We start from the raw sequence: 21,463 nt of genomic DNA, 5'->3' as shown, positions 1-21,463 counted from the left end.
GAAAGATTGAGGGCAGGAGGAGAAGGGCACAACAGAGGATAAGATGGTTGGATGGCATCACCGACTCAATGAACATGGGTTTGGGTAGACTCTGGGAGTTGGTGATGGGAGGCCTGACGTGCTGTGGTTCATGGGGTCACAAAAAGTTGGACACGACTCAGCAACTGAACTGACTGACTGATGCCTACTTTTAGATTAGAGGGAGAAGGGAAGATGAGAAGATGTGAGATGGATAGGCAGCTACTCAGAGGTGTGGTGTCAGGCTTGTGTGGAGTCTGTGGCCTATCTTGTTATATCTCACAACTTTTCTATTTTAAGTCTTTTTGGCATTTCTTCTACTCTGGATTAAAACATGTTTTGTCTCTTCATATTTTTCCATGGGTCATAATAAATAAGAGCTGAGTAGTTAAATCTCCTGCCTTAGGGAAAGCCAACAGTAGTTTTTTTAAGCAAGGGAATGGCATGATTTAAATGTTAAGATATTTAAATGTTAAGAAGTTAATGGGTAAACTGAAAGGGATAAACTCAGAGAGATTAAGAACAACTTATGTTGATGTACTTTCCTCTAGTTTCCCAAACTATTATAGTATTACCATGGTTGCTCCAGGTGGCTCAGTGATAAGAATCAGCCTGCCAATGCAGGAGACACAGGTTCGATCCCTGGGTTGGGAAGATCCCCTGGAGGAAGAAATGGCAACCCACTCTAGTATTCTGAGCGGAAAATACCAGACAGAGAAGCCTGGCGGGCTACAGTCCATGGGGTTGCAAAAGAGTCAGACTTAGCACCCACACACACATGATTGCTCCAAATACACTCAGGAGGAGAAAAGAATCTAGGGTTACTGTATGTTACATCCCTGAGTATCCTGATGTTTCTTAGCTTATGAAAGTCTGAGAAGCCCCGGAATTTAAAAATATTTTTGTGTTACTCATGTTTTCCAAATTTGTTCAACCCAAAATCCCAGCCCCCGACTTCCTCCTCCTTTTAAAAACATACACTGATAAGAGGAACTAAATAGAAGCTTGGTACATCTGCAGGTATGCATTTGGAGCTGTGTCTGTAGGTATTTCCCAGTTATTTTGAAAACTCAAGTTGTCTCATTATTTGCATTCTTTGCTTGGAGCAGGATGGGTGAGGATTTCACATGTAAATTCAGAAACAGATTATTGAAGTATTCTAGACAATCAAAAGTTACGTTAAGGACCTCCCTGGCCTCCAGTGGTTGAGACTCTGTGGTTCCACTGCAGAGGGCAGGGGTTCCATCCCTGATCAGTGAACTAAGATCCCATAAGCCATGTGTCATAGCCAAAAAAAAAAACGTCTCCTTAAAACTAGTTTTGAATGATAACATGTTTTATTACTGAAATAGAATATAGAATTGGTTTTTACATCAGTGAGAATAACCCATTTCAATTAATACTCTTTTGGTTAGGAATGGTTTCATTGCAAGAAACAGACCCACTTAAATATCGCTCAAGAAACAGACCCACTTAAATATCGCTCAAGAAAAGGAGATTTGTCTTACGTTTAGTCTAAGGAAAAATTGAACAAGGGAAAACAGAAACTAAACAGCAAGAAGCATAGGGATTAGAGCAGATGTTGTATATTGTTCTTGGATTTGTTCATTCTCTATCCTGTCACTAAATCCACTCAGTTTCCAGCTCTTTAATTGTTCATTCTGGTTAATGGCAGTCAGTTGTAGCTAGCATGTAATGGCCAATCTTGTGTAAAAGTATCCCCTCTGGATAAAGCATTTGTAGCGATAGGAAGGGAATGGTGATCGTCTTCAATAAGATTGCCATTTAAAGGAAGTGTTTTGAATCACAACACTGTATATCACTGTATATAGATAACTTACAGAATAGTTGTACATTTTTCACAAATGAACTGTATATAATAAAAATATCTCAATGCACTAGGTGGCATGATCTTTGAAACATTGGCTTTGTTGTCAGATCTGCCAGAGTTTGACTCCTAGTTTCACCACTTGATAATCTGACTCTGCAAGGGCACGGCTGAATATTTTCACATTTATCCTTTTAATGCCTAGCTTTGTACTTAACACCTAAGAAGCACTTGATAAATATTTGGTGAATAAACAAGTTAGCTTCTCTGTATCCTTGTGTCGTTATGACGTTAATAATCCTACCTTAGCAGTGTTTTGTGGTTCAAGTGAAAAAATGTTTGAGACACTTAGCACAGGGCAGAGTTAATAGTAATATTCAACCTGTATGTGTGTATTAGTCACTCAGACATGTCCGGCTCTTTGGGACCCCATGGACTCAAGCCCACCAGCCTCCTCTGTCCGTGGAATTCTCTGGGCAGGAATACTGTGAAAAGTGAAGTAAAGTCACTCAGTCGTGTCTGACTCTTTGTGACCCCATGGATACTAGGCTCCTCCGTCCTGGAAGGAATACTGTAGTGGGTTACAATTCCCTTCTCCAGGGGATCTTTGTGACCCAGGGATCAAACCCAGGTCTTGCACACTGCAGGAGGATTCTTTACCATCTGAGCCAGTTTTATATTTGTAAACAGCCATTCTCTAATTATGACATACTGGCTATATATATATTTTGTGTGACAGAGAGACCGACATTTACAACTTTGAGTTTTTTGAGGTGTGTGAGTGTGTGTGTCACACTTGCACATTTAAATGGAAACTCTTGGCATAGATTTTGTTTCCTTCCCAGTGGGATGGGGATGGGGGGAGGAATCTAGTACATTCTCAAACTTATCATTGGAACCAAACACATCAGTTGTTGTAGGCAAGGGAGTGGGTAGTGAAAATGAAGCCATGATAGAACTGCTGTGTTCAAGGCATTTTTAAAATCTTGATCTACCATAGGAAAATTCCCTTATGTCTGTAACTTCTGTCTAGAATTGATGTATCCATCTGTTCATTCAGCTGATATTAATAACTGTATGTCAGGCCCTGGCCAAGACATGGATAAGAATTGTACCATACTCTTGTGAAACTGTCAGTTGAGTGGGGAAAGAGAGTATGAAGAAAAGTAGCCAAGTAGTTGAGAAGTTATGTGATTTCAGGCATTTTTGTTGTTGTTTTTTTAATAAACTTAAGTAAATACTTTGTAAGGGATAGAATTCTACCTATTTGTTTATTATTTAGTCTTTTGCCTCCTAAATACAATAAACTTTCTAACCTTTTTGGAAAGCCACTTAAATAGGTCTTTTAAAATTATTGCTTTATTTAAAAATAAAATATGTCAAAAACAGGCTAAAGAGTTACTTAATAAGGAACTGTTTTCAGTATTGAATTGTGAATAGAAACCACAAACAGCACTTTAACACAAGGAGCTTGAGCCCTGATTGTTGATTGAATAGGACAGAGAAATTTTTTTCTCCAAAGCAGTCCCCCTTAGTTTAATCTGCTTTCTCTAATTTTGAAGGAGATGGATGAACACATGCGGAGCATGTTGCATCACAGGGAACTTGAGAACCTGAAGGGCAGGTATGGAACCTTTCTCTTCCATAAACTTGTGGATGTGGGGGAATCTGAGGGCCTGTTTATTTTATAGTAATGCTTCAAAAATGAATATTATCTTATGGCCTTGAACTGTCTTTTGGAATTAACAATAGGTACAATAGCTTTTTGTTTTGTTTTGTTTCATTCAAAAAGGATAAATTGTTGTACATCTCAAATGTGTAGAATTCATAGCAACTTTGGCAAATAGATTTGACAAAGGTGGGTGGGGATGAGCTACTTCTGTCATTAGTAAGCTTTCTCATTCCTGCACACCAGCTTTGCAGCTAGGGCATTTCATATTATTGCCTAAGCAGCTTGCAAATTATCACATGCCATAAACCTTTACTGGTTGTTGGAATAGTCTGAGAAGTCCAAAGTCTGCTAAATAGCACTGAATCTCATTAGTATAAATAAAATCCATGTATAAACCTGTATTTAAGAATGCTGTTTTGTGAATTAAAGCTTGAGATGTTTAAGGAAATTAAGATATTAAGGTAACATGTATGTATATTCCATGTCTTTTTTCCCAACTAAGTTTCCTTTTTTTGATGTTTTGAATGTATGTGAATTTTAAGTTTGGAGACAGTATAGAACAGAGAAACTTTGGAAAACAGACATATGAATTATACCTTAGTCCATGAATAATGGTTACAGACTTTGATCAAGATGCCAACCTAGGTCATTTGGAATTATCTGTATTTTAAGTAATATAGTTTTAGGTTGTATGGGCAAATTAATATGTTATTGAACTTTCAGCATCTGTTTAGCATGTAAGAGGAATTTTTCTGTGGTCTCTGTCCCTTACTGTGAAGTTTAGGTCTTCACAGCAGTGTAAAAGAGGTGTTCAGGCTTCTTGCCCTCTGAGATGGCCACACTCTGTGGAGTATGTTTCTCTCTAACAAACCCACTTCTTACCTATCAAAAAAAAAAAAAGATATTCACTCAGATTTAGTGTGGAGAACCCTTATAATATCTTGAACATATATGATCTTTAATTCATTATCATAGGAACCTATGAAATACAGTCAACCTTTGATTACCTATCTGTGGGTTGTCTTAATTATTTGATCCCATTTCCCATAGACTTCCTTCAGGAATTCACCTTTTTCTAGGCTACTCAGTGACCTGTATTGTGTTATGAAATGAAATAAAACAAATGAGGCCAGTAAGTCTAATCATTAGGAGAGAAGCCCATTTTTTTCTAAGAGGAATGCCTTGTTTTATTAAAAAATCACCAATCAGCTAATTAAAACATTTAAAACTTTTTGATAGCTTAAAATTCATGTTCATAGTCAATACAGAATCATGAAGAGTAAAGAAGGTAGAGGCCCTTTCACTCCCTCCCCATCTTCCTACTCCAATCTTAGAGGAAAGTCAACAGTGTAGTATATACCCTATCCAAACCTCTCCTCTGCATGTAGACAGATTTATATCCATATGTTCACACTCGTGTACATATGTTTTGATTTTGTTTTGTCTTATTAATAGAACTGAACTACATGCCATATACGTATTGTTCTGTAACTTGTTCCACTCTCCTCCCACTTGTCAATTTAGTTGTGCCATGGAGATTTTGTCTACTGTTTACAGTTATTTGGAACATAGTCAAATAATAAAGAAATAAGCATTTGAAGCCTCTGAACTGACAATATTAATGTCAGCATTAGCACCCAAACTCATTTGGAGGAGGACACTTTGGTACTTAATTTACTCATATTTTAGATACGGTGCTATCAGGTTTGGAAGCAGGTTTGGTATGGTTTTCTGGCCAGTAACAAATTATAAGGGAGAAGGCAAGTAGGTAGCCAGGAAAAACAGCTGGCAAAGCTATAAAAAAACAACAGAATCTCAAACATCATTTACTGACTTGGGACATTTATTATCATAACGAATAGTCATCACTATTTTGTACAAAAGGGACAAATAGTTATCAGTCATCTTTTTTCTTCCTGTCCTCAGTTTGTGATTATTTCCTCGGGATTTCATGTTTAAGAATTGGCTTTCTGATGTTAAGTATCACTTAATTTTTGGTTGTGATCTGATTAAGAAATGTAAAGTGAAAGTTGCTCAGTTGTGTCTGACTCTTTGCGACCCCATGGACTATACAGTCCACAGAATTCTCCAGGCCAGAATACTGGAATGGGTAGTCTTTCTCTTCTCCAGGGGATCTTCCCAAACCAGGGATCGAACCCAGGTCTCCTGCATTGCGGGCGGATTCTTTACCAGCTGAGCCGTACACAGAAAGGTAAAGAGCATATTATTTACATTTTGAATGCTGGCTAGCTGAGAAGTGAGTACCTTATTTGGTTCACAATTGGAGACATCTGGAACATTTCCCTGTTTTTTCCTAATGTACTTGTTCAGTTATATGGCCTGTAAGTAGTTTTTACAGATAGATACTATTAAAATGGCACAAACCTTAATTTATCAACCAGCTGTTGTGGTATAGATAGAGCAAGCTTAATAAAGAGGCGCTTATGGATAGAATATCTGAAGGCTTTGCCTTTCACGTATGAGAGGAAATTGTGTGGTAACAGGATGTAGCTAATTTGGGCCCTCTGTTAAACACTCTGAGGAAAACTATTGCCTTTATTAGTCAGGAAGTACGGAGAAGGCAATGGCACCCCACTCCAGTACTCTTGCCTGGAGAATCCCAGGGACGGGGGAGCCTGGTGGGCTGCGGTCTCTGGGGTCGCACAGAGTCGGACACGACTGAAATGACTTAGCAGCAGCAGCAGTCAGGAAGTACATCAGTACTTTTTTCCCAACAATTACTTTATATATTATACGAAGTAGTATTTTAACTGTTTATTGATAAAGAATTGGAAAATAGCATTGTTAAAATGTTATTTGGTATTAACTTTAAAGAGCATGTGATTTTCCAGACACCCTATTTGGAAGCACGAATACATATTGTAATTAATATGCTTAACCTCAGACACATTGGAATTTTCACGAGATGTGGTCATTCTGTCCTATTCTTTCCCTGTATAAATGTAAATTCTTTCTTTTCTCTTTATAAAGTTTCTTGTAAAGTTTATCTTAAAAAAGGAAAAAATCCCCAGAAACTTGATTTCATTTGTAAGAAAAATGTTAGAGATTTCTGTGTTCTGATAAATCATTTTTAGTGTTAACTTTATGTTGCTCTTATTGCTATACAAATCTGGGTAGGATCTTGAGGTATTTTTCTCTCATGTAGCTTCAGAATTATGGTTAATACACTTTCTGGCAATGAAAGCAAAAATGTTTTAAATATCTGTGTTTGAGTATTTGATGCATATCTAACATATAATTGTGCTTTGGAAATTGTGAATTAGGTTTGTGGTTATGAATATTTATTTTTAAGAGTTAATTACTGTCTACATTCCTTAATAAGTTAAAAAGTCAGTGTGGTCTTCCAATTATGTCTTTTAAAGAAGGATATTGATGGTTTGGACATATGAAAAATTCTCTGCAGGAATTCCTTGGCAGTGTAGTGGTTAGGACTCAGGGCTTCCACTGCAGGGGGCATGGGTTCCATCCCTGGTCAGGGACCTAAGATCTTGCAAGCTGTAAGGCACAGCTCCCCCCGTTGCGGCCCCCCCCACCCCAAAAAAAACCCTCTGTATTTTAGAAGTAAGGAAAAAAATCAGGGTTTTTATTTAAGAATACCTTTTAGAAAGAAGTCCCTGGTACTGCAATATACAGTTTAGTGTTATATAAATTTTTAGGTGGAAAAGTGGACTAAAAACACATTCCAATTGTAGAGAGATTAAAGCCCAAAAGATTTTCTAACCAGAAAATTGAGTTGATCTGAGTTGTTATTATAGGGGAAATTATGTATTCTAAATTTGTTACAGTCTTCAGATTGTTCTGGGCTTCCCTGGTGGCTCAGAGGTTAAAACATCTGCCTGGAATGCAGGAGACCCGGGCTCGATCCCTGGGTGGGGAAGATCCCCTGGAGAAGGAACTGGCAACCCACTCCAGTACTCTTGCCTGGAGAATCCCATGGAGGGAGGAGCCTGGTAGGCTCCAGTCCATGGGGTCGCAAAGAGCCGGACACGACTGAGTGACTTCACTTCACTTCACTTCAGATTGTTCTGATACTGCCCTTTGGGGATAGATTTATATTTATATATTCATTTTAAAGTTCGTTCTTTGTTGCTGTGAGAAAAGGCTTGCTTTTTGTTACAAGTTAACATTCATGAACTACCGTAATCTTAGTTGCTTGAGAGATGAGTGTGGTAAACTGGAGAAAGTTGAGGTTTTTCTTTTTTTAAAGTATATAATTGTGTTAAGTACAGTGGAAAACTCTCTGAAAATAATATATTTAAGTTCCTGGAGAATTAGAAGGAATTAGTATATAGATATTCAGGGTAATTCGAGGAATCTGGTCAGAACTCATTAAAATGAATGTTAGCATCCTAGACTATTTTACATCCAGAGCATTTAAGTTACAAAGTCAAAAAAATAAAACAGAAGCTTACGAATTTTCTCCATTTTTCTGAGATGTTTTTCATGATAGGTACAGAGTGAAAAAACAGTGGGTTTTTTTTTTGTTTTAATTTATTTGGCATAGTTTATTTGTAATTTGTCACCATTAACCATATACTTAGTTTGTTGCCTGGAATTTAGTAGTTGCTCGATAAGTTGTTTTTTCTTTTTTTTTTAAATGAATGTTCAGATGGTCTGTGACAGAAACCATCTTCTAGTAAATGAGGGGCTTTGAGGGTCTCTTCTGGTTAGCTGAATTCTGCCCATGTATGGATGGATATGAGGGGAAAGATGAAGCAGAGTTGTGTGTGTGTGTCTGTGTCTATCTTATTAAAGACAACACGTCTTTTTGTGTATATGTTTGTGTATTTTTATAGAATGGCATAGGAAGTGCAAAAATATCACTAGTATTAACCCAAGACAAATGATACAGAGATAAGCCAATTTGGATTATTGAGTGGACATTACTGTCTATTCATTACACATGTACCCATGGTGTTCTGATGTTTCTCATAGTGACTGCATGGATAGCTGAGCTGATTAAGGAACTCAGGAAGCTAAAAATGCAGTTAAATTATTCATCTACTGCAGCTCTGGTCATTGATTCAAGACTTTGGCTTCTTAAACTGGCCACATATGAGATACATTATTAAGTATGTAAAGTAAAAGAAGAAAATCCCTGCTCAATTATCTTTCTTAACTGAGAACCTGATTTTACATCTCTCTAAATGGTGTTCTTTTCTGAAACCTGAGAAAAACCATTTGCCTAGCACAGCTGTTAACTTCCTACAACTGAAATGCTTTCCATTCCCTTTAAAATAAACCCTTCTGAAGCAGAATGTGGATCACATGTATCATCGAGACCAAAAAAGTTTGCTGAGACTACTCCTATCATTTGTCCTGGAGTCCGGAATCTTCACATTCCAGGCAGAGCTCCAGCTGTTCCGATTTAGTTACTAGGCTGTGATTGGCTCTGCCTCCTACTCTTTTCCCCACCCCTTACTTTTCACTGGGAGAAAGCTTTTGAGCCAGAGATTAAATGTGAGCTCTGTCACCAGGATTTCTGAGTGCAGTTGGCATCATGGGTGTGCTCCAGAGCAACTTCTGTTTGCTCTGAGCCCCCTGCCCTGCCTCCCCTTTCACCACGTTTCCTCTGGCAAGGTTTTAAGTACAGCAATTCAAGAAGATTTCTCCTAAACTATATTATTCTGAAGTGTATTGCCTCTTGATTGCTGGAAAAGAATCTTTAATTCATTTCAAAAGTAACTTATGAACAAACTTATTAAAAGTGATGAAAGGAGCATTGAGATTGATTAGCACTAATTTTTCACTGTGCCAAAGTGTGCAGTGTCTTTCAGAGGAAACTATAACAGATCTGGTGAGTGTGCCATGCCAGTGGGGAGCATTGAATGTCCCTCATCTCCCTCTTTCCCTAGGGACAGTAGTCATGAGTGCCGAGTGTGCGGGGTTACAGAAGTAGGTCTTTCTGCATATGCAAAGCACATTTCTGGCCAGTTGCACAAAGATAATGTTGACGCCCAGGAAAGAGAAGATGATGGAAAGGAAGAAGAAGAGGAAGATTATTTTGACAAGGAACTCATTCAGTTAATAAAACAAAGGAAAGAACAAAGTCGGTGAGTAATAATTTGATATTTTTAAAAGCCTATGTGAAACCGTGTAGGAGAGAATACATTTTCCATTTCCATTCTTTTCAGCTGGTGGCATTCAGATTTATCTTTTTTTAAAATTTAATTTAATTTTTAATTGATTTGCAATGTTGTGTCACAGATTTACCTTAAAGTTTACCTTGAAGTTGCCATCTTAATCTTAAAATGCAATGGAATGCTTGCTTGAACTACTGTATTAACTCCTTAAAAAAAAACAAACCTCAGTATTGACCCTATCTAAAAACTAGCCATAGCTGTTACATATCTGAAATTTTTACCATGCTGATAACTATGTTTAGAATTGTTTGTATTAGTTCCAATTTGCGGAGGGGGTACCAATAAATTCATGTTCATGAATTTTCTAGTGGAAAGATATTAGTAAATAAGTTTCATTTGAATATATTATATAGCATTTCTTATTTCATTCCTTAGGAAAAAATTGTTTTACCTAATGTGAATTAACATGGTGCTTCTACTAAGTTTGATTTATCCTTTTATTATTAATTTCTTCAGTAAATATTTCTTGAATAAATTTATGCTGTATATTGGACAGTGTCAGAATCATTTCAACAATGTAAGTTTTATAGCTTGTACTAGATAGTTTCATACCTACAGCTATAATTTAGTTATTAGCCTTTTGTATTTTAACCTTACTGATTCGTGGTCTGAAAAGTTTAATGAAGCATAAAATTTCAGATATAAGTAAAAGATACAGAACCAGTTATGAAGTGGGGTGATTTTTTTAAGTTCTAGAACATGATAAAAAGCATTTCAGATTCCACAAATTTTAAAGATTCTTCTTGAATACTAGTTATACCTGATCTGTATCTCATTTTCAGTTAGAATGCAGTTTGAATATAAAAAAGTAGTAGTTGTTATTCTGTATGCTAAAACCTTTTTGAACAGGTCTTTGAAAGGGACTTTCTTCATTTTAAAATGTCCATAGCAGCATGATACTTAAATTGTTTAGTTGTTTATCCTTCAAATGACATTCTCACTACTTTTATATAGCTGCAGTTTACTCTTGTTTTAGGGCGCTGGAGCCTCTAGAAGACTAACTTCTATTTTTGTTCTAACATTCTTGTGCCATTATTAGCTTATCTGTGTAACTGATTAAACATTAAGTCAGAGAGTAAAAGCTTCTCAGTAAATTCGACATTCATATTGCAGTCACTAGTCTTTGATTATTTTAATAAGCCTCTTTGGTGACATATTTATAAAATCATCTACTTATTTCTTCATGAGGTTTTTTTCTTTTTTCCTTCATGAGGTTTTTAATTTAGATTATTCTTTTTGCGCTGTGGGTTTAGCTGCATACTGTTGTCCCCCTGACCTAGCCAATTCATGATAATCTAGGAATTTTACTTTGTGACTGACTTATTGCCAAATTCTCATTTCTGGATGATATTAGTAGACCTAGTCAGTGATCTCCTTGGATGTCAGAAGTTGCATTCAGCTTAGAAACAAAAAAAGCAAATTGGTTAATGGTGATATAAAAATCTTCCAAGTGTCTGTAGGAACACTTGGGGACTTAGGATCTCCTGTTTAGCAGTAGTTGTAATTCATAATGTAAGTGGATGTTTGAACTTTAAGGTGAATTAGCTTTTATCCTAAAAGTGAAAAACAGAAGAATCCAATTTGTGTCCAAATCTTAGAGACATTAGAAGCTATTCAAGTCAGTACTGAGTTTAAAATTTATGTCAGGTTCAGATTCAGAGGAGGGAACCCACTTGCAGAAACTTTGAGATTTTCATTCTATCAAACTTCAGTTTTTGAGATTTTCATTCTATCAAGGTCTAGTGGTCAAGAGTATGGGCTCAAAACAGACTTACAGTTGCCAGTGGGGAGGGGGATAGGGGAGAGATGGATTGGGAGTTTGGGATTAGCAGATACAAAGTATTGCATATAAAACAGATAAAAAACAAAGTCCTACTCTATAGCATAGGAAACTATGCAGTCTCCTGTGTTAAACCATAATGGAAAAAATATGAAAAAGAATATATATATGTATGTATACAAATATAACTCAATCACTTTGCTTTATAGTAAAAAATAACATTACAAATCAACTATACTTCAGTTTGAATGTGGGCTCTAGAGTTAGACTGCCAAAGTTCAAATTTCTGCCATAACACTAACTAGGTATCTTACTCTAGGCAAGTTATTTAACCTCTCTAATCCTCAGTTTCCATATCTAAAAGTAGAAATAATAATGCTTGCTGCAGAGTTGTGAAAATTAAATGAGATAATCTTTGTAGTGTTTAGCAATAAATGCCTTATGATTAGTAGGTACTCAGTAATTTTAGTTAATATTATTCTGTTTTTTGAGCACCTTACCACCTGTGAAGTACTGAGTTAGGGAAAACATAGGTACTTTTTGAAGGAAAATGGTTTTATGCCGATTCCCATGATGTTTGCTTAAATTTATTCACATTTCTGTGGGCTTCTTGTCTAACATGAATAATTGAAACAGCTGTAGCTTCTTTTAAAAACCTCTGGCTCATGAAACTCCTTATGGGCATTTATTGTGGATCCTACTTGCTTGTTATGTGCTATTTTATTCCTGTTTGTGACCTTACTTATTTCCTTAGCTAGGTTATAAGCCCTTCAGAAACAGGATCTATGCATAAAAGTTTTCTTTCACTACTAATAGTCATTGAATGTGTACTTGATAAAGTGTTTATTAATGAAAGTTATTATGCAGAGTAAAATCTTACCATTTAAAATAGGTTAAGAAACTGGGTTGAACCAACTATTGAAGAAATCATGGTGTTAAGAACAGCTGGATATAAATTGTGTTAACTATGATAATTAACCATAGCTACAAAGTATACTTGCTCCTCTTTTCTAAAAGTTGTGTAATATAGAAATAATTGGATGATAGGAAAACAATCCTCAAATATGCTAAGAAAAACAGGAGCAGGAGAGGAAAGATAGTATAAATGTGTCAAGTTTTTAATATTTTGAGGTTGATAAATATATTAATTTTAAATCAGTAAATTGTGAAATATAAGTTTATATCATGTAAAGATATGAAAACAATCACTATTTGAAATAAAAATAAGACTATTACATACTCTTAAGTTACATATTCTAACTGACAGAGGAAGAAGGCAGAGGGCACGTTTGGTGGGTTATGCCTTTAAAGGAATCATGAGAACTCCTTTAAATCACTAATAAAAGACTGTTTTTCTTCTAGAAAAGATGAACCTTCCAATAGCAGCCAAGAAATAAACTCTGATGACAGGCGACCCCAATGGAGACGAGAAGACCGAATCCCTTACCAAGACAGAGAGAGCTACAGCCAGCCAGCATGGCATCATCGTGGACCTCCTCAGTGGGACAGGAAGTGGGAGAAAGATGGCTATAGTAACACTAGGAAAAACAGCTTCACACATTCTTCAAGGAATAATGGTGGATCAAGAGGATGTTCTGGGTGGCATAATGGTGGTGCAGGAGGTCCCTCACCTTGGTTTCACAACCATAGTAATTCTGGAGGTGGTTGGCATTCAAACAGTGGGACAGTAGATTGGAATCATAATGGTACAGGAAGGAATTCCAGTTGGCATTCTGAAGGAGCAGGTGGCTTTTCCAGTTGGCATATGAACAGCAGTAACGGAAATTGGAAATCCAGTGCACGTGGTACAAATAGTTGGAATTACAGTGGCCCCGGAGACAAATTTCAACCGGGCAGAAACAGAAATTCTAACTGTCAAATGGAAGACATGAATATGCTATGGAATACGAAATCTAAGTCAAACAAATACAATCAAGACAGGTATAAGTGGCAGTGGCAAGAAAATGACAAAGTTGGTGCGGTTGCCACATACAGAGGTCCTTCTGAAGGATTTGCAAGTGGTAAGTTTCATTCAGAAGGCTTGCTTGACTTCAATTTTGAGCAGCTAGAAAGCCAAACCACTAAACAAACAGACACCTTCACTTCCAAAATTGGTGGGAAGAGTGGCAGTGTAGCAAGGGAAAAGCTCCATCGTTGGACTCCTTACCCTTCACAGAAGACTCTGGATTTACAATCAGGAATGAAAGAAGTCACTGGTAACAAGTCAGAAATGATAGATAAGCCTCTCTTTGATTTTAGCTTGATAACCACGGGAATAAAAGAGCCCCCAAATGATAAAACAAATAATTCTCAAAAACTGAAAACAAAAAAGGAAAAACATATTGAATCTCTTAAACACAAAGCCTCTTCTGACTGCACTGCTTCTTATGAGGTAGTGAGAGAATGCCCCATTACAGAAAAACCTGAACAAGAGCCTAATTTAAATAAGATGCCATCATTAAAATCCCCATTCCTTCCAACTCCAGGCAGCAAATCAGTTCCTCAAAAGCAAGATTCAAAGAATCCCTCAAAAAACACCAAAATTAATTCTTTTTTCTCTGGGGAACACTCAAATCCTTTGGCTAAACACACTGTGGAAGATAATCAGAGTTCTTGCATATCCAAAATGCGAAGTTCAGGTCCTCATGTTTTAAAAGGAAATAATAAAAGTTCACTTGGAACTCAAAGGGATTCTGATGAAAATTTAAGTGATACATTACAGAAAGCCAAAGATGTGCTGCAGTGTCATGAGACATTGCAAAATCCACTTAGCACTTCTAAAAGGACCAGGAATTATGCAAAAGCAAGTAGAAATGTAGAAGAGTCTGAAAAAGGATCTTTGAAGATTGAATTTCAAGTACAGACATTAGAAGATGAAAGTGATGGAGAGATATCTGACACAGAAAAGCATGAGACAAAAATCGAAACCCTGGGTTCTACAACTACAGAAGTTTTATCCTGCAGTACTCCTGCTGCTGATGAGGAAAGGGGGGATGACCAAAACCTGGAAACATCTAGAAAACCATCCACTTCCCCATGTAACTCAGCAGTTCACCAAAAAGAAACTGAGTTACAAATGACATCTGTAGCCAGCCCACAGTCTGGTTTACTGCTAGATTTGAAAACCTCTCTAGAAGATGCACAGGTTGATGACCCTGTTAAATCTCATGAATCTTATGAAACTGAAGGCTTTGAGAGTACTAGCTTGGATGCCGAGCTTCAAAAAAGTGATATAGGTCAACCCTCAGGCCCCCTCCTGCCTGAACTAAGCAAGCTTGGCTTTCCTGCCTCACTCCAGAGAGATCTAACCCGGCACATTAGCTTGAAGAGCAAAACTGGAGCACACCTTCCTGAGCCAAACCTCAATAGTGCTCGCCGCATCCGCAATATCAGTGGTCATCGAAAGAGTGAGACAGAGAAGGAATCTGGGCTCAAGCCAACCCTTCGACAGATTCTAAATGCATCTCGAAGAAATGTCAACTGGGAACAGGTCATTCAGCAAGTAACCAAGAAAAAGCAAGAGCTAGGCAAAGGCTTACCCAGGTGTGTGCCTCTTTTCAGTATCCATTTCCTTTTTTCTTTTAAACTTACCCTTTGGCTGTGGTCGAGAGAATTCTACTTGTTGAGTTTAATTAAATGTTTGCAAAAAAAAATGTGTTGTAGATGTCTGGTTTAAATATCCAAGAGTGACTGCTACTCTATAACAAGTGGAATAAAGTGTTTCCTAGCAGGGAATTCAGGTTACAAAGAAACACACCTACTTCTGAGAAATGAAGTGGGGAAAATACCATTAGAAATCCATCACTTTGGTGATAGGAGCCATAAAGTGACAGCATGACAAAGATGTCTATCTGTAGCCCTGTATTTAACTATAGATCTTAATGAGTGATGCAACTTTTAGATACAACTTCTCATTACTTTTTACTTAGAACGGATAGATGGTTATCTCTCTGTATCTGCTGTGGACATTGTATTTGTGATCACAAAATACATTCTCCTGAGTACTTGCATAATAATAGTTTGGCTGTTCACCTTACTTTAAGGCACTAAGCTTTTCTGAATGGGAAAGCATTGTTCAACATAGGTTTGCTACTTGCAAATCATCCTGCTGTGTTTTAATTATATAGCCCTCCAGGCTTACATTTCCATCCTTTTGAAATAACATGTTTATTGTACCTTCTTTTCTTTTCCCATAACTTGTGAGTATCATTGAAATTATGACTTAGCATGGTGTCTGTTGCTTGTAAATGCTTGATGAACACTTTTGTTTGTTTGCTCTTAAAAATTACATACTTACTGTTGATTTAGAGCTCCATATTAAATAAAACCTTCAGTTTTTATTCCTTCCTTTTGTATATAGCTATATACAAATATCTAATTTACTGCTTGTTACATTACAATACTTAGAGTTAACTTACTTTATGTTTAGAATTACTAGACTATAAGCTCCTTGAGGGCAGAGGCCATCTATTAACATTTGCAATCTCAGTGCCTAGCAGAGTTTGGCACATTAAGTGGTTTCCCCTCTCCCAGCTGTGTCTGATTTATGAATTTTTTTCTTTCTTTCTTTCTTGAGGTTTGGCATAGAAATGGTGCCTCTGGTTCAAAATGAGCAAGAGGTCTTGGATCTGGATGGTGAACCTGATCTGTCTGATCTAGAAGGATTCCAGTGGGAAGGTGTTTCCATTTCTTCATCCCCTGGGTTGGCAAGGAAGCGAAGCCTTTCAGAGAGCAGTGTGATCATGGACAGGGCTCCGTCTGTATATAGCTTCTTCAGTGAGGAAGGCACAGGCAAAGAAAATGAGCCCCAGCAGATTTTTTCACCTAATAATTCATTCAGATCCACACAGAGTCAAAAACCAACCATGAGCCTTAAGCAGGAAGTGACACCTCTGGCTGCCTCCCTAAGAACAGATGAAAGAACTGAAAATGTTGCTACTCGAAGGCGACATAGCGCACAATTATCTCCTGACCGTACAATACCTTTGATGCATTTGACAAAAGAGCTGCACAGCCAGGAGAGCTCTACACTACTTTCAGAGAATCATAATGCCCAGGAAAGTAATGGAGAAGGAAACTCTTTATCATCAAATGCATCCTCAGCCCTTGCAAACTCCAGTTTGGCAGATGCAGCCACAGATAGTAGCTGTACCTCTGGTGCTGAACAGAATGATGGCCAGAATGTTAGAAAGAAACGAAGAGCCACTGGAGTGAGTATGATTCCTGTGTGTTTTGTAGAATATTTCATGTAGTGACTTGGCTATGATAAGAAAAATGTAATGTTTTTCTTGGGTACCTGGGCTTGTGTTTTGCCCTACTCAGGAATAGAAGATTTCTGAGGCTCTTACTTTCATATTTTTGTCCTACTGGTTTCTTTCACTGAGTAGCTCTACTAAGTTAGATGTAATTGAATAGGAATGTACAGTACTGGGAAAATACGAAGTCATCTCTAAAACTAGTCTCTAAACCAATGATTCTTTGAATCACCTGACCAAGGAATGAGCCACATCTTCAGCTGTAACTTTATCTGTTTTCATGATGCATTCTGTACTGCTATTGAAAAATGGTACTCTAGTGTTGTATTTGCTTGTTGGACCCAGAGCTATTAGGCTTAATAAGGTAGTTTTAATACTATAAGAGTACATGTATATGAGCATAGTCTTAGTCTGTTACTTTGTCTTTTATACTTAAGTTGCCTAGCCTAGTCTTTTTATAATCCATTACTTCACTGACACTTCTCTTTTGGCACTTCTGATGGTTAATATTGCTTAAGCCTTTCAGGAACCCTTTCTGAAAAGAAAGAGTTGCTGATAGTAGTATAGACTGGAATCTGACACTCAGAAACTGGACTGTTTCCTTTAATATTGAGACAATATAACAAACTAGTTAAAGGCATGGGTTGTAGACCTGGGTTTAAATTCCATCTCTGCCCTGTTGAACTAGATGTTGTAGCAGATAGTGTTGGATGAGAGATTGATTGTCTTATGGCATAGCTGATGTCTTGGGTCTTCTCTCACAGACTGTTAAGCTTTTTGTTGTAAAGATTTTCTTGATGAATTCTAAAGTAGAAACTATGAAATCAGATATGTTTTACTAGCTTTTACCAAGGTGAAGTGCTTTGCCCAAGCCCTTGGGCTTTACTACCTTTAGGATGCTAGGGAGGTACTTGACCTTGATTATATATATATATATTTTTTTGTCAGATACATTCAGTCAACTAATATTTAAGCTCATATCGTGTATATGAAACTCCTAACTATCCTGACGGTAGCAATCATGAATAATAATGTATGACTGACTTAGAATTTATCCTTTTTCCCCCTCCTGGATAATGGCCTTTGCATATTTAATATTCTTTCTTTTTCTTTTTTGTCTCCTTAGGATGGATCTTCTCCTGAACTGCCAAGTCTTGAGAGAAAAAATAAAAGAAGGAAAATTAAAGGAAAGAAAGGTATAGTATAGAATATTCTGGCAAAAAGAAACTGTTCTTGCATCACTTCAGCCTTTTACAACTTGATATACAAGTGTAGCTTATCAAACAGAGAACACCCATTTATTAATTTATGATATTTTTGTTGCCTTGCTTAAGGACATAGAAAAAGTTTGATTTTCTACTATATCCAGTTGGAGCTATAAAAGAAATATGTGATACCACCTAAAGCAGAAAGCTGAAATTAATACATATCATGGACAAATTGAGTTCAGTATAAAACCAGAAAGTCTGACTGAGCCTTTTCAGTGGAATGAAGAGAAACAAGACATTTAGTAGAAATTTTTATCCCTCTTGGTCATTTATAGCCATTTTACTCACTTTCTGAGGAATCTTGGTTGCTTTTCTCATGTGAATTAAGGAGAGAAGTTATTTGTGGGGCTCCCTGACTGATAGGCTTCTATGACTCTTGCCTTTCACTGATTCTCATACCATTTCAGTATAAGATCTAGTGCAAGAAGTGACTGGATGAACTTTGGGTGGCTGGATGGGATAAGGTGGGAGTCAAAGACGATACCAGTTTCTAGCTGGAGCAGTTGATGGCTTTATTTATAGCACTAAAAAACTTTATGAGAGTTAGAGGTTGAGGGTAGAAGAAGATGGGAGTTCCCTTTTGGATCCCTTGAGTTAAAGGACTTTAGAGACACCTTAGTAGAAGTATCCGGTTGGTAGTTAGATATGTGGGTCTGGAATTTAGGGGAGTTTTCTTGGCATATTGCATGGGAAAGAGACAGATATAAAGATGACAAACACATGTAGTAGGACATTTTATTTCAAAGCTATATTTTATTCAGGAAAATATATATTATTTTATATTAAATATATTTTTATTAAAAATTTTTATATTAAAGAACCTTAATATATTAAGGTTTTAATTTTATATTAAAGAGAACTATTTTAAATTAACTAACAGACTAGAAAAATAGGAATCCAGAAGAGAGTGCAAGCAGTTTAGGTTTGGGGCCCAATGTAAGCCAAAGCCTTGATTGAAGAGGGTAGTAGATAAAGGAAGATGGAAAGTGAAACCGACAGGAGTTGATTTCCCCAGAGGTTTTGCTTGGAAGCATCACTGTGGAAGATGGTGATTTGGTAAGATGGTACCATGTGGTGGTACACTTGAAACCATGAGGCTTGGTCTCTAGCTCTGATAGCATGACTTGACTATGTGATTTGTAGAAAATTTGATGAGTCTCCTTCCAGTGACCTAGTGGGGAGAAAATAAAGGCCTGTCCTAGATAATTGATGCAGTTCCCTGGATTATTAAAGAGACGTCTCCAATATTAAACTAAGCCTTATGGTTTCTTTTGACAGAACGTTCTCAGGTTGACCAGCTGCTGAATATTTCTTTAAGAGAGGAAGAACTAAGCAAATCATTGCAGTGCATGGATAACAATCTTCTACAAGCTCGTGCAGCACTTCAGACAGCTTATGTTGAAGTTCAAAGGCTACTTATGCTTAAGCAGCAGGTAACAGCAGATGGAATATTTAATGAAAAAGGATCATCTTAAAGTTGAGTTTTAAAATGCTTAACAAAATTCTTTATTTTTAGATAACTATGGAAATGAGTGCCCTGAGGACTCATAGAATACAGATTCTACAGGGATTACAAGGTATTCAGAGATGGATTGGACTGTCTGTAACTTGTTACTTTTTTATTTTCTCTAGAGGGGAATTAAAGTAGTTATGAAAAAGTTAATATGATTATTCTTATGTTTCCTTGATGTTAGCCTTCTGTAGAAAGGCCTGTAAGACTGTATGTCCCCAAAATACTTAGCAATAGAAATAATGTTACAGAAAGAGTCTTGGGTTAGGCATCCCAAGACTGGGGTACAAATTTGATTCTTCTATTAGTACCAGTATCACTTTGGAGAAGTCAGTTAAAATCTGAAAAATTAGAATATTAAGCCTGCCTGTCTGTATCCTCAGTGGTTGTACATATAGCTTACATAATAATCTATTTTAAAGAATTATGAGCATCTTTAAAATTCTCTTGTAATCTTTAAAAATACAAGTTGGCTCAGTAATGAGTGGCTTTTCAGATAACATTTTTGCATTTGTATGTGTGTACGTTTCCCATTCTAGAAACATATGAACCTTCTGAACATCCAGACCAGGTTCCCTCTAGCCTTACACGAGAACAGAAGAATGTTAGATCTCAAACATCTACTGATGTCACACTTCTGCCTAGTCCTTTTTTCCCGAATTTCCTGGAACCTCCATCTTCCCACGTGTCTCCATCACCCACTGGAACCCCTCTCCAAGCAATCACATCTTCTTTCCAAGCTCATGGCAGTGTTCCTGCTCCAGACTCATCTGTTCAGATTAAACAAGAACCCATGTCTCCTGAACAAGAAGAGACTGTCAATGCCATATCACAAGGCTCTGCTTGCAGTGTGTCCAAGGAATTACTGCAAGCTAATAGTATGTAAACTTTTCTCTGTGTTAAGGGCAACCCTATAGTGGGTCTAGGGCAACTTTATATTAGTGATGTGACATCATACTTGTCCATTAAAACTAAAGTTATAACAGGACTTCCCTGGCGATCCAGTGGCTAAGACTTCACACTCCCATACAGGGGGCCTCAGGAACTAGATCCCACGTGCTACAAGTAAAGATTCTGCATCCGCAACTAAAAGAATCCTGCATGCCGCAGTCAAGATAGAAGATCCTGTGGCCGCAACTAAGATCCCACACAGCCAAATAAATGAATAAATAAATATTTTTTTAAAAAGTTACTATAGTTTTTCTTTAAGTCTTCTTATTTAGGAGCATTATTTAAATATTGGTAACTGTTCCTAATTTTCTCTAATACAGGATTGCTAAATTGACTTTGGATTAGCATGTAACAGGTTCCATTTATTCGGATTGGTGCAGAATTATCTGTTTTTCATGAGATAAATGGCATTGAAGTTGTTGAGTCAGTTTTCTAGATAAAATTCCTCTTCTGGATTTCTCATTACTTAACTGTTTTTATCATTTCAAGTACAGACTAAGGTTAATACGGACATGAGGAACTGGTGGCCATGATGAAAAGCAGAGGGCTCTGGTGTTTGGAATCATCTAACAGGAACTTGGGGGTTTTGACAAATAGCCAGGGATTCTACTGTCTTTATAAAATAATCCTTATCTGGTTACCATTTGAGAACAACTTCTAAGTTGTTTCAAATCTTATCTGAAGTTTGTATAACCACAATGGTGCTATATTGAAAATTAAGAAACAAATTGATATTGTTTGGTATTCTTTTTTTTTTTTTAACAAAAAGAAAGTCTGAAGAATCATCCTAAATTTTGCTATCTGTTGCAGCACTAATCATTGATATGTACATCAAATATATGTTATCTTCCATATTGAATTTTGTTACTTTTATATGGATAGTATTTAGTATATATTTTTTAATGTGGTGACACTTTTTTCAAAAATAGCTTTTATTAGATTTCCTTTTCTGACTGCAAAAGTAATTCATATTCATTGTTTCAAACAAGAAAGAGAAAAGATCAATAGAAACAATCT

The 21,463-nt window shown here is 36.8% G+C and overlaps 1 protein-coding gene across 4 annotated transcripts in view; it reads left to right on the top strand.

Moving 5' to 3' along the window:
• Positions 1-21,463, top strand: part of ZNF106 (zinc finger protein 106) — a 53,927-nt gene that overhangs the window by 13,750 nt on the left and 18,714 nt on the right. For 2 of the 4 annotated variants that reach the window (XR_003513073.1, XM_027553637.1), the window contains exons 3-10: positions 3,409-3,470; positions 9,395-9,592; positions 12,825-15,005; positions 16,039-16,672; positions 17,844-17,913; positions 19,264-19,418; positions 19,502-19,562; positions 20,035-20,373. Coding sequence is in view for 3 of the 4 variants with exons in the window: in XM_027553637.1 (XP_027409438.1) it covers positions 3,409-3,470; positions 9,395-9,592; positions 12,825-15,005; positions 16,039-16,672; positions 17,844-17,913; positions 19,264-19,418; positions 19,502-19,562; positions 20,035-20,373 (3,700 nt within the window). In the remaining variant the exon portion in view is untranslated. Of the gene's footprint in view, positions 1-3,408; positions 3,471-8,971; positions 9,593-12,824; positions 15,006-16,038; positions 16,673-17,843; positions 17,914-19,263; positions 19,419-19,501; positions 19,563-20,034; positions 20,374-21,463 lie in introns of those variants that run through there. The other 2 variants (XM_027553638.1, XM_027553639.1) reach the window with 2 other exon arrangements.

The sequence above is a fragment of the Bos indicus x Bos taurus genome, chromosome 10, assembly GCF_003369695.1.
Source record: "Bos indicus x Bos taurus breed Angus x Brahman F1 hybrid chromosome 10, Bos_hybrid_MaternalHap_v2.0, whole genome shotgun sequence".
NCBI lineage: Eukaryota > Metazoa > Chordata > Mammalia > Artiodactyla > Bovidae > Bos > Bos indicus x Bos taurus.
The sequence above is the reverse complement of the archived record's forward strand: the minus strand, read 5'-3'. Positions and strand labels throughout refer to the sequence as shown.